Consider the following 12,937-nt stretch of genomic DNA (forward strand, 5'->3'; position numbering starts at 1 on the left):
CGATATTAAAACTTAAAACGAACAGGGACTGTTCCCTCTTCAACGCCCCGCTCTTTACGCTAAAGTTTTTTACTGTTTTAAAAAGTAGAGTTGAGAGAAAGAGTCAAACTTTAGCGTAAAAAAGCGGGGCGTTGAGGAGGGATCATTTATTAATCATCTATTAATATTCTATTAAAGATAGAATTATTATTCTATTAATATTGTTTATTATCTCTATTCTTACTATATTCTATTAATATTCGATTAATCTAATTAATCATCTATTAAAGATGCAGGTCAACATTATTAAGGTACTAGCTTTTGGGGTGGCGCTTCGCGCCATCCCAACCCCAAGCTCCAAAGCGCGCGTAAGTCGTTACGCGCCGTATTAGTTACGTGCCATTGTAATTGTGTCCGTGTCCCACCTGTGAATATAGATAGATATTTATATGTTTTTAATTACGTAAAACTTACGAATATACAACATTCTTCGCTGTCACATTGTCTGTGCATATAAATAGATTGTCAGGTTTACCGACTCTTGAACATGCAACATATAATTGTCCATGGGAAAAACAATCCGTATTCAGATCTATACCTCATTATTCTAATGATTGCCCTTCAGTTTTGTTGATGGTGATTGCTAATCGAACATTCCCTGTGTCCCCGTCGTCATTTATATATCCCCCCTGTGCCCCCCCGCGTCTCCGTTGTAGTTGTGTCCCTGTGTCCCGGTCGTCATTTATATTTCCTGTGTCCTGGTAGTCATTTGTGTCCCGGTGTCCCAGTCTGTAATTTCTCTTTGAGTGTCCCGGTCGTCATTTATATTCCCTGTGTCCCACTCGTTATTTGTTTCCCGGTGTCCCGGTCTGTAATTTCTCTTTGAGTGTCCCGGTCGTCATTTATATTCCCTGTGTCCCGGTCGTCATTTGTGTCCCGGTGTCCCGGTCTGTAATTTCTTTTTGAGTGTCCCGGTCTGTAGTGTCATCTTATAATGACGTCATATACAAAGCCTTATATACTTATATCTTGCGAATATACAACATTCTTTGCTGTCCCATTGTCTGTGCATATAAATAGATTGTCAGGTTTACCGACCCTTGAACATGCAACATATAATTGTCCATGGAAAAAAAAAATCCGTATTCAGATCTATACCTCATTATTCTAATGATTGCCCTTGAACATTCCCTGTGTCCCGGTCGTCATTTATATTCCCTGTGTCCCGGTGTCCCAGTCTGTAATTTCTCGTTGAGTGTCCCGGTCGTCATTTATATCCCCTGTGTCATGGTCTTCATTTGTGTCCCGTTGTCCCGATCTGTAATTTCGTCAGTCGACAGACAACTTCAAGACGGAATAATGCTCAATCCTCATAATGACGTCAGTTGACAAACATGACGTCAGTCGACACACAAACATGACGTCAGTCAACAGAAACACAGACAAACAACTTATTTTCACATATATAGATTGAGGCGTCACCATGATCTGAGCAATGACAGAAACAGGAAAAAACTCTATACTATAATAATACTATACTATAATACTAGTGTTTCATTTAAAGAGGGAAAACATTTCAATAGAAGTGATATACTGTCATAAAAACAAAGGTGCGTTCTACGATTAACTGCATTCGTGTGCAAACGTGTCAATTGTCAGAACATTTAGGTGTGAAAAGCCAACAAATTTTACCGAATGGCTGGCCATCTGTAATATTATGGTGCTTCACACCACTATTTCAAGGAAAAAACTTTCTCTACTGACTGGACGAACCAATTCGGAGGTGTTCACCGATGCATGAAATCTCTGTGAACAATAGGTAGGCTATAACTGTAACTAAATAACATTAAAATGAACTTCTTATTTCCATCTAGGCCTGAAAAGTTCAAGACTTATAGCTCAGTAATTTAAAACATATAGATAAACCATGACATTTATTAATAAAGGGTTTAATGCTACAGAATAATTTGTAAAAGATAGATAACAGATTGGAATTAAGATAAAACAAAACATATACACTAGAAAACATTTCCAATGCAACAAATAAAGAAAAATATCAAGCCATAGTGAAAAACAGTTACAGTTTAAGCAAAGATAAGTAAAGAAACAAAATCAACAGTGAATGTAGAACAACTCCCTCATTCCAATCTATCTAGAATAAGGAATTACCAAAAATTATAAAAGTCCTTGCCTCAAAACTTTTTGAAGCAAATAGAGGTCTTTTCCATTGACAAATCAGATTCCTGGAAGAGGCTTCAGGATCAATAAGCCTCGTTTTACGATACAGGATTTATGCGTGACTTAGCAGGATCGACAAAAAAATTTTCAGGTTCTCATTTTTCAAAATTAGAATACCCCAAAATAGCATGGTTGAAAAACGGGTTCTGAAAGACACGATTACTCAAAACGATAATGTACACAACCCATGTCAAACTCCATTTATGTATGGGGTTGTCTGAAAATAAGGTTTTGGTGAAACAATGATGTTTATAAAAACCGACTGAAGAAATGTTACTCTCTAATTGCGAACTATAGAACAATAAAACTTACTAACTCACAATCCTAACAATATAACCTTGGTTTCTAGCAAGATCGTTGAATTCACAATAGGTAATATTTGATAATCTTAATTCACATTTCAAAATCAGTGAGCTTGTGAGCTCATAATCCCAATTTTCAGTGGAGAAGCATTTTCATGATCCAGATTGTCAGTTGAGTAGCATATTTTGAATCAGATTGCGAATTTACAATCTACTTTGTCAGAAGAAACAGCTTTAAAAAGACGAATGTAGTTTCCCAGTTTTTCACAAAAATAGATATAAAGACAATTGAATAAAAAGGAGAAAAAGTCATTCTGTTTTGTTTAATACATTTTACTTGACAGTTCTTGTAAATTTATTAGAAAATACAATTTGTCAACAAAAATTGAAATCTGGTTTTTACTATTTTGATAAGAATAATACTTATGGGGAATTATGTGTCGTGATGTCGTGTAGAAATAGACGGCTAATTCTGCGCTTTCACAGATGTGTCGTGCAATATGTGTCGTGATGTCGTGTGGAAATAGACAGCTTTTTCTGCGCTTTCACAGACAAAAATTAAACTTCGTACCTTATCAGTTCCTAAGGCCTTTGGCTGAAACTTTAAAAATTTCAGAAGTAGAGTTAAGCGGCTTGGCTACAACAATGATCAATTAACAAACTAATAATGTTAACAAGATAAGACTTCAAAGTTTCAAAATATCTAGGCCAGTCGGTTCTAAAACCAGATCCAAGAAATTAGGCAATGGATTAAATTTGCTTGGCATTTACAATAGGAAACAAAATAAGCCAAAAACTTAGACAAAAGACTCTTGTTCAAGAATTCTTTCAGGCATGTTAACAAGATAAGACTTCAAAGTTTCAAAATATCTAGGCCAGTCTGTTCTAAACCCAGATCCAAGAAATTAGGCAATGGATTAAATTTGCTTGGCATTTACAATAGGAAACAAAATAAGCCAAAAACTTAGACAAAAGACTCTTGTTCAAGAATTCTTTCAGGCAGTTTTTAGATAAACAAAGCTAACCAGAAACCCAAGAGGGACCAGGGTTTTTTTCAGAATCAGGGTTTGAGGAACTTAAAACTTAAATAAACTGTCATTTTATATCCAGATTTCCATACATATCGATGTTCTTGTTACTTTATAAAATCGGCCAGTGAAGCTAAATCTCTGGTTTACTTTTAAACATTATACTTTTGTTATCACATTTCCGCATGAAGGAGGAGGGATAGAGGCAATTTGTAAACAGTTTTCCCACTAGATTTTTAGATTATTTTGAAGGAATTTAAGATTTGAAAAAATTTAAACACGATTTTGTTATTGCCGTTTGGACAAAAGACTATCATTTACAAACAACTGACTACACTTACCCTTATTGCAAAACAGCACACACAATAGGAGTTTCCTACCAATATTGTTCTGCACCCAAACAATTTAAAACTATGATTTAAAATGGACACCCCTCCGAAGGCGCTGTTGTGTGCATCTATGCGTGAAGAGGGATAAAAGAGGGAGAAACGACATCAGAAAACTCCCATCCTCTTTATATTACATGATGAGTCCTTCGAGAAGATTTTTTTTTAAAGGCAAAAATATGTTGAAATTTGATAATACAGGTCAAAGAGTATACCAAAGAATATACCAAATTCCTGGTCCCTATTCATATGTGAGCGGTATCCATCTCTAAATACCTGTAGAATTAGTTTGACTCATATTCACTAGTAACAGATAAAGCTACAAAATTCCAATAGCTCCGCCGAATAACATCAGCATTTTCCGCTAAATCTTTACACATACTAACAATGTCCTGTACGAAAGCTGACCTATTTTCAACTCCTCCTTTTTCTAGTTTATGCTGTTTCATTGCAATTATAAAATCAAGCAAAAACCGGTTTCTATCCCCATCTTCATACTGTCTTTCACAATAATGTATAACATCCTCATTCCCACAAAGACCTTCTTCACTTTCATTAAGTATGCCTCGAAGATAATTCCAAGAACTTTCATTCATGGGCATTTTAGATATTGACTTAAGAGTATACTTTATTTCATTGGAACATATACCAGGCGTGAAACCTAAGTGATTTTTAATCACAAAGAACCGATGATTCCAAGCTGAATTGTTGAATAAATCATCATCAAGTAGACGCTCAACAAATTCAATTTCGTCATCAAAGAGCTTATACTTAGTAAGAACCCACTGTCTATGTGTCCAGGCATGGTAGTTCTTTGGGTCATTTGAAAGTATGATTTCGGTGAATCTCAGCTCCTTTGAAGGATCTTTTAGTTTGGAAACAACATATTGTCTGTGATGCCACACTTGATAGTTTTTTGGATTATTCTCTATTGTATCCCGGCAAAACTCCAATTCATCAGCTAGTGGCTTATTTAAATCTTCTAGCAAAAGTCGTCGATATTGCCAGGCTGTATAATTAGCTGGATTCAACTGAACAGCATCTGTTGTCAGTTCAAAAGCTCGTTCAGATCTTTCATTTGCAACAACTATAGCCCGAAAATATCCATACACGTCTTTGAATGTATCAGAATATGCAATGGAGACAATTGGATTGGGGCCTTCATCTAAATGAATTGGTGTGATATCATTCCAATCAGGACGATCACAATACAAGACAAAAGCTACATCTTCAGCATCATTAACCATTGTGCACCTTCTTTGGATGTTTCCTCGCTGAGGTTATTAGAACTTTCTGTATGCCAAAAATTGTTCAAGTCTGAAAGTACCTTTTAAAGAAGCGTCCGTTTCAATTGATTGTGCCAGACCTGGCCACCTCTTGATATCTTTTGATCTATAAAAGAGAAATTGATCAGATTAGTCAATAATCAGAAGAACTACAGCCATAGGACTACACAGGTCTCAAAATATTTTTTTGGATTATACAGGCATCAAGAAATTTCCCAGGGGTTGAGGTCAAAAGAAATATACAAGTTTATTAATAGGCTACTTATTCTTTCACAGATTGAACCAAAAGAGAGAGCGAGAGGGGTGGGTCAAAATTGCTATGTAAATTATTATATCTTTTTAAAGGGGATCCTTGAATCAATATCTAGGAAACACTATCCCTTGCATGCAGGTATGTACACACATCCACATAGAATGGGGTATATATCACCCATTCTATGTGGTATAACGACCTGCGTCTATTTGAAATAATGGACCCATCTGCATCTGTCTCCATCCTCCCCCCCCCCCAAAATGTGCCTTTTGCGTTCCAGTGACCCCATTTCCTTGAAAAGTCCTTTGATATTCTCTCTGGCATATACCATTTTAGGTATATGCACAATTTATTTTTGGTCAATCCACTATTCTGTGTTTGGACTGGAGACGCCGTTTATAATGAGATGTTCCTGATTGAGAAATAACTAGATTTATTGCCCGGGAACTCGAACGTTTGCTACATTTGAGTTGAGCTTTGATGACAACAGTGGGAAGAGAGCAACACTTTAGTTTGCTTCTTTGCCATCGATTAAACACTGTAGTTATCAATCCCTCAAAATTTTCAAAATGGTATGTCCCAAAAAGAATTTTCTTTTGTATTTAAGAAGAAGATAGAGCAAAAACCAGAGGTATAAACCCACTGTCACCAGATGTGACATATGTTCAACAACTAATTATAACCCCAAATATAAAAAATATAATAAAAACAACTTATTCAAACAATCATAATCATTTTTTATAGTTGATTTGTAAATTCATTTATGAGACCCAAAAAGTTGAATTCCGTTAGGTAAAGTAGTTTTTTTTTTCACTTAATGAGGTACAATTTCAAATCAGCAATATTGAATTCCACTTAGTACTACAAAAGAATGCAGGTAGAAACATCTTTGTTCACAAAAGACTCATTTCAAAATAGATTAATACTTTCTGGTTTTGACAGGGTTTCAAATTTCTATCAATGTATTACAGATATCAATGACATGTGCAATTTATCATCTCCTTATTTTGGATACTGAGATAGTTTGGGTGACTTGCAATATACTGTTCATCCTTCAAAAATGGCAATAGAAGCAAATTTGTCATAAATTACCGAAATATAGGCAAATAAATAAAGTCTTTGTTGGTATGAATGGCAAGGGAAAAATAAGTATGACTAAAAATTTATTGACCCTCCTGTCAAAGTGTCCATAATACCCTGTGTTATGCTGGTATAATTATAAAATGAGACAAAGTATTGCTAAAAATGTGTTGAGTATCTTGTTACAAAGTATCCATATCACCTGCTCTCCCAGCATAAAAAAAACAACAAGATACACATGAAAAAAGAAAAATTTTAATGATGACACATAGACGTGTCAACACAAATACACAAAAGTAAATATTACGACTCAAAACATACAACATCAATAAAAAATCAACAAAAAATCATCTACTGGATCAAATCAAACTCTAAATCTAAAGACTAAGGTGTCCATCTTATCACAATTTTACAGACTCCATAAAATTTTGATGTGACAGAAACGGCAGCAAGACAAACCTTGATCTTTGAGTCAAGAGGCTAACAACAACCAAAAACATAAATTTAGTTTGAGGAAACAGCTGATGATCCAAAGTCAAGAAAACCAATATGAAGCTTATGAACAGAGGTCTGCAGCAACTTCAAATTTTCAAACAATAGCATGATGTCATCCGCACATGAGACTGACAGCTCAATGAGGAAAAATGATATTTTATGTGTGGCTGATGTTATGAGCCAAGAGTTTAATTTTTTTTAAGGATATGAATTTGAGTTGGAATGAACAACAGTGTGGTAGAAACTATGAAGTTACATCGACCAGACTTGAATTTGAAAAAGATGAAGAAGAGAATTTCTCAAGAAATTCTCTGTTGGTAGATGTAGCACTTCCAAAAATCAGACTGATTTACAATGGTAGCAATTACATGACATTTGAAACCAGAGCTTGTGATAGTTCTTAAGTCAAAATTAGGATAACAATCCATGTCAAGGCAATTACTTTTCATTATTATAGAAAAAAGGTGGAAAAGATTTTAATTTTGAATAGTCAAGAATCCAACACATTTTGATACAAAGGTAGATAGATGGTATTACAAATACCTTCCGAAACGAATTCCACCTTACACTAATCAGAGGCAGCATAGTAGAGCTGCTAAGTAAAAAGCCAAAACTCTTCAATGCATAATTGTTTTTTTCCTGCCACCAAGGTAATGGATTGGCTGAAAGACCTCCCCTATGATGAAAGACTAAAAAAAACTTCCATAGAAGAAGTGACATGCTGCTTACCCACAAACTCTCCAACAACATATCAAGTCTCCTCAACCTGAACAAGTCCCACCAATCCCATACAAGAGGCCATTCTTTCTAAATGCCACAGGAAAACAAGAATGCATCAAAACTTCTTCTGCAACTTCAGTGTAAGCAACTTCACCTGTAACTTTCAAGAAGTCACTGGATAATGAGTGGTCATGTAGGAACTGGAAATACTGCTGGCATGATCCAGATTAGTAACACATGTCAACCATCATCACTCACAGAGCAACACAGATCCATTGGACCTTATTGCTCCTAAGTGTGAATTAAGGTAATTACGGTAATCACTTTCTTTAAAAAAAAACTACAACTGGAAGCATACTAAAAAAGAAAATCAACAACAATGAACATGCAGCTGAATGGCCATTGAGCACTTATTACATGGCTCTATTTTGGAGAGGGAGGCAGCTCTGGGAGAAAAGCATAATAGATTAGACAAATTATATGAAAAGTCAAAGAAACATCTTTAAACTATTGAGATTTCCTTCTTATTTAGGGTTCGAGTCCAGCATTTTGTTTTGAACATTATTTGAATTCATAATTTTTCTTCAATTAAAATCTAGTTCTGCATTTTTTGGTCAGTATAACAGACTATGACAGTTCAGCTAGTTTTCTTCATGAGTTAAGGACCTTTTGATAATGTTTCTAAAAGTCTGAAACAGACTCCATAATGTTCTTCAGGCATATTTAATCTTTCTTTGTGCCTGAGTATGTGCATTTTTTTTTTTGTAACATCCAACCCTATAATTAATCTGAAACCCTAACTAAGAAATTTTGAGGAGCTATTAAAAAAAAAATACTAAGGTAACTGGATATTTTGACATAATAATAATGAATTTTTTTCAGGAGGTCACACCCCCTAAAGGTCAGACATATCTTTCCCAGCTGACTATAAAATCATGTCATCAGCAAAGATTGGATATGGAATTATTGTTAAACACAAAGCTCACATAAAACAAGTAAGAAAATAAGAAGATTGAATTTGGAGCCCTGTGTGGGACCAGTTGTCAATGCAGCACTTCTAGATAGTTGTTTTTGCACCCATATTTCATAGTCTAAGAAACATGGTCAATTAGCCTATTGGTCTCCAATGATGAAAGTAAATGCACATTTGAATTAAAACATGACTAGCCTAAATGACATAATTTAAAATTATTCACAGAAAAAAAAATACAAAGGTACACAAAAATAATTTGGGCATAGTGAAATATGGTAAAAATCTGAGTGAAACATAATTGAGCTTCCTCTGGGTCCAATCCTATGAAATAATCAAATTGAGAACAACTGTTGATGCCAACTGAAGTTAAAACTTAGACATATGGCTTAAGGAGTAATGTTTGGAGGAAACAAGTGTATATTCCAATGCAGAGTAAGAACAGGGAATTGGGCAACTGATTAAAAGTTTGGAGGGAATAGGTAGTGACTGGTAATACAAGAAAGTATATCCCAAGAACCTTAGTTTAGAAAGGCTAAGCCCAAGTAAAGGGGTCACAACTGGCCACAAGATGTGCATTAAGAAAATTGGCTACCATTCATAGCTTTCTGAGGGTCCTCCCCCTCAAAAGAGGCCAAATACCCCTTAGAGATTACAGTAAAACCAGTTTTTCATAAGTAAAGAATTCAGGAAACCTGTTAACAAAGAAGACACGACATCATGAGACAACAAAAAAAAATCAAGAAATATATTGTTTGGGTACATATCTGGGACCATCAGAGGTTAGATTGGAGTGCATTGTGAGAAGAATGACCATGAAACTTTTCAAGATCATAAAATAAGGAATTGAATATCACTACTTTTATTTTATTAATATATTTCCTTTAGCAGTAGCCATGCTGACTAGCTTATGGGCTAACAGCTATTTAAAGATGTCTGAAAGCTGTTAGCTAATGGGAAGGCTATTTGGTATGCCATTTATTTGAAGCCAATTTTTGGCTGGTTCAGACTTAGTGAAACCCACTTTCATTTGAGTTTTCAGTGGATATTTTGCAAAGTATTTGATATCTTCATGAAATAAATCCAGGAGTGTTTCTTTTCAAGGTCAATTCACGGTTCTTTGGAAAATTAGTTATATTATCATTATTACAATTATTATTATAATTAGTTACAAATTGAATATGTTACATTCAATTTGGTTCTAAATATCAGATATCTGTAATAAACCTAAGGTGACCTAACCTAACCTAATCTATTCTTACCAAACCTATTGTCATGAAACAATGCATTAAACTGAAAAAGTTGACAGGCACTGACTAAATCCAAGGAGAAAAAAAAAGTATTTCTGACATTCAGAGAAACAGATCTTCTGCTTAAATGAAGCACAAGAAAACTGTTTTCAGTTTCAAAACTTTGTTTGAGTTTAGCTTTAAGTGTTCCCTTCTGGATAGTTGGAAAGCTATAGCCTAATAACATTAAGATGATGAAGGGAGTTAATAGGCTAGACTATCAGTAATGAGAAAAGCATAACAAAGTAGTCCCTAAATCTTTCTATTCAGGTTAGGATGGGGTAAGAGATGAAACTGTTTTTATTAAGTGGCCACCCTCTACACAAGGAGAGACAATAAAAATTTTAAAACTAGATTTACGTCTAACATGCACAACTTGACTTTGCCCCCTCTCCTAATGGACCAACCAATATCCCAAATCACATTTATTCAATGAATTGGTTTTTCACATTGTGGAACAAGATTTGTTTTCGGTCTATGTTTCCTTCTCTTTGAATATATCAGAAAAAATAATAATTTACCAGCTCCTGCTCTCCAAATTCAAATATGTTTGGGTAATCCAATGCAATGCAGAATGGAAACTTGTTTGACGGCTGGGTGATTTGGGTCTTTCCGCATTTAGCCTCGTTTTGAGGTACCGGGCTTCAATACGGGTTGATATAAATTACGGAAATCTTAGCCCACTTCGCTTTCTAGCTTCAGAATAAAACTAATCAAGCTATGAACAAATTAATGAATGAACTAAGTAGATAGCCTAAAACAGAAGTGCCACCAAAAGATATGAACTACACTCAAACCGTGCTTTTTTCTTTTGATTTGTCTCTTACGTAGGCTGCGTTTCCTACGAAATAATTAATCTCAAATGGCTCCTAATAAAACACTGTCATGAACGCATAACGCGCGAAATTTTGAAGTTCAAAAGAGGGAATTTTCGATTACTGATATGGTACGTACTTGTGCTTTGGATTTATAAAAGCTGAAGGTAATAGCTCAAGACAAGAGTCTAGAGATATCATTCTTTGGAAGGAAATGACTTAATAAAATGGCACAGGTTCATGTTTGCTTTATCTGACAACACAACCCTCCATGAAGGACACAGCCCTAGAATGTTTAAAAGAACTAAAAAATTTGTTGGCTACAATTTTTCTGATATTGTGAAGTAAGAATTGCTTTCTGACTTCACACTGTCCAAATACTCCACCCCCACCCACCTGATGTGGAAATATGTAAGTCAAATTATATTTGTCCCATATTCTGTCCCTTCTCTTTGTCTTTTTTCATGCTAAATTGTAAAGAAATTAGCAAACATAACTGCTTTACAGTATTTAAATGCATGAAAAACATGAGCAGTTGGGGGTTTATCATACAAGTATTGCCTATAGCCTATAGGTAAAATTTTTAATTGAGTTACCAATAAAGTGAACATACTGCTCAATGCCTTTTATATCTTGTTTACAAATGTCATAATTGCTTTTACAACAAATTTAAATTTAAGCACATTTTGAGCTTTTAAAAATGACAAATTTTCAATTAAGGCATGAGTTATTCATCATGTTTGACAGAATAGGCTAATACTATGTTTTCTCAGTGCTGTTTTCAAGAAAACAATACTACATTTTTGCAGTGCCAAAATTATTTACAGTAGTGTTAGGTCAAAAAATGCTTAAATTTGAATTTGTAGTAGTAGTAAATATTAATGTAGAAATATCTAAGCATGTTCATATTATTAGGGCTATGTATAGGACCATCAGGGGAGGGAGTTTGTATTGACAGGGCAACAACTATTAAAACTGCATAACCTTGAGGAAGTTCACACCCCCAGCAAGTCTTCAAATTAAGTTCAACACCTCATTATCTTGCCAGTCAATGTTATTTAAGGTTGACCTAATTTCAAAGTGATTATTGAAAATAGGCATAAAATAAGGAATCTGTTGGTACTACTTTTATTTTATTAAGATGTTTTTTTAAGAAGAGTTGTTCCTTGCAATGTGGTTACTTTGTTACTGAAAAAAGTATATTTTTGTTTTGTGTTCTCATTGGATATTACTATATGCTAGTAAAAGGTAACATTCATTAAAACCATTGGACAGGTATACAGTTCTGGAAAATTACAATAATTTGTACTTTGGAGCAAACTAAGATCCTTCTGGATCTGTGAATCACTCCATAGTTGCTGATGTGGTTGATCAAACATCAAATGCCATCCCACTAGTAGATCCAGGGGGATGGGGCAGGCTATCTGTGGTGTTCTCTATCTGTTTTTTTTTTGGTATTCCACTCTTTACTAAAGTAAACTTGTCAATTTGATCAATTATTGATGTCAAGTGTATTACACCTTGGACCCAATGGCCAACTACACAATCTTCAACCCCACCACCAAAGTAAGAGAGAAACTAGAGAACAGAGCAGAAGAAAGGGATCTTGGTGTCATCATTGATGATAAACTTAAATTTCACAGCCATGTCCAGCATGTTGTTTCCCGTGCAAGCTCCAGTCTTGGACTACTAAAACAAACTATCAACAGCAGACAGGCATCTATATTTATAAAACTATATAAGGCTCTTGTTAGGCCCCATCTTGATTTTGGCATCTGTCTTGCTGCTCCTTCTTATTGACAAGATGTGAGGCTCATCAAAAACATACAGAGACAAGCAACAAAATACATACAAAGTTTAGCATTGACCTTATAGGAGGACCACCTCAGGTACCTCAAACTACCCACTCTGGTTTACAGACGCTTGCACAGCAATATGATGCTTACTTACAAGCTGTAGAACAAAAAGTCAGCAATCTTTGGCGGCAATCTCAGTACCAACCAGCACTACACAAGAGGACACTCCAAGAAGCTACCAAAGTTAAGCTCCCAATCAAAAACTTGCTAAACATTCTTTTCAAGAAGAGTCATAAACCA

General features: G+C 34.9%; 2 protein-coding genes across 4 annotated transcripts in view; one reads left to right on the plus strand and one right to left on the minus strand.

Annotated features, from left to right (window-relative positions):
• Positions 1-1,896: 1,896 nt before the first annotated feature.
• On the minus strand, positions 1,897-10,639 carry LOC136035514 (protein farnesyltransferase/geranylgeranyltransferase type-1 subunit alpha-like). Its single transcript, XM_065717349.1, has 2 exons — positions 10,548-10,639; positions 1,897-5,325 (listed from the first exon to the last, which is right to left on the minus strand). The coding sequence occupies exon 2, from the start codon at positions 5,178-5,180 to the stop codon at positions 4,218-4,220; it is 963 nt and encodes a 320-aa protein (XP_065573421.1). The 5' UTR covers positions 5,181-5,325; positions 10,548-10,639; the 3' UTR covers positions 1,897-4,217.
• Positions 10,640-10,897: 258 nt separating this feature from the next.
• LOC136035515 (WD repeat-containing protein 76-like) overlaps positions 10,898-12,937 on the plus strand; it is a 76,341-nt gene continuing 74,301 nt past the window's right edge. The window contains exon 1 of one of the 3 annotated variants that reach the window (XM_065717353.1): positions 10,898-10,972. In XM_065717353.1, the coding sequence (XP_065573425.1) occupies positions 10,970-10,972 (3 nt within the window). In that variant the 5' untranslated portion in view covers positions 10,898-10,969. Of the gene's footprint in view, positions 11,009-11,225; positions 11,253-12,937 lie in introns of those variants that run through there. The other 2 variants (XM_065717354.1, XM_065717352.1) reach the window with 2 other exon arrangements.

This window comes from Artemia franciscana, chromosome 14 (genome assembly GCF_032884065.1).
Source record: "Artemia franciscana chromosome 14, ASM3288406v1, whole genome shotgun sequence".
In the NCBI taxonomy this organism is placed as follows: Eukaryota; Metazoa; Arthropoda; class Branchiopoda; order Anostraca; family Artemiidae; genus Artemia; species Artemia franciscana.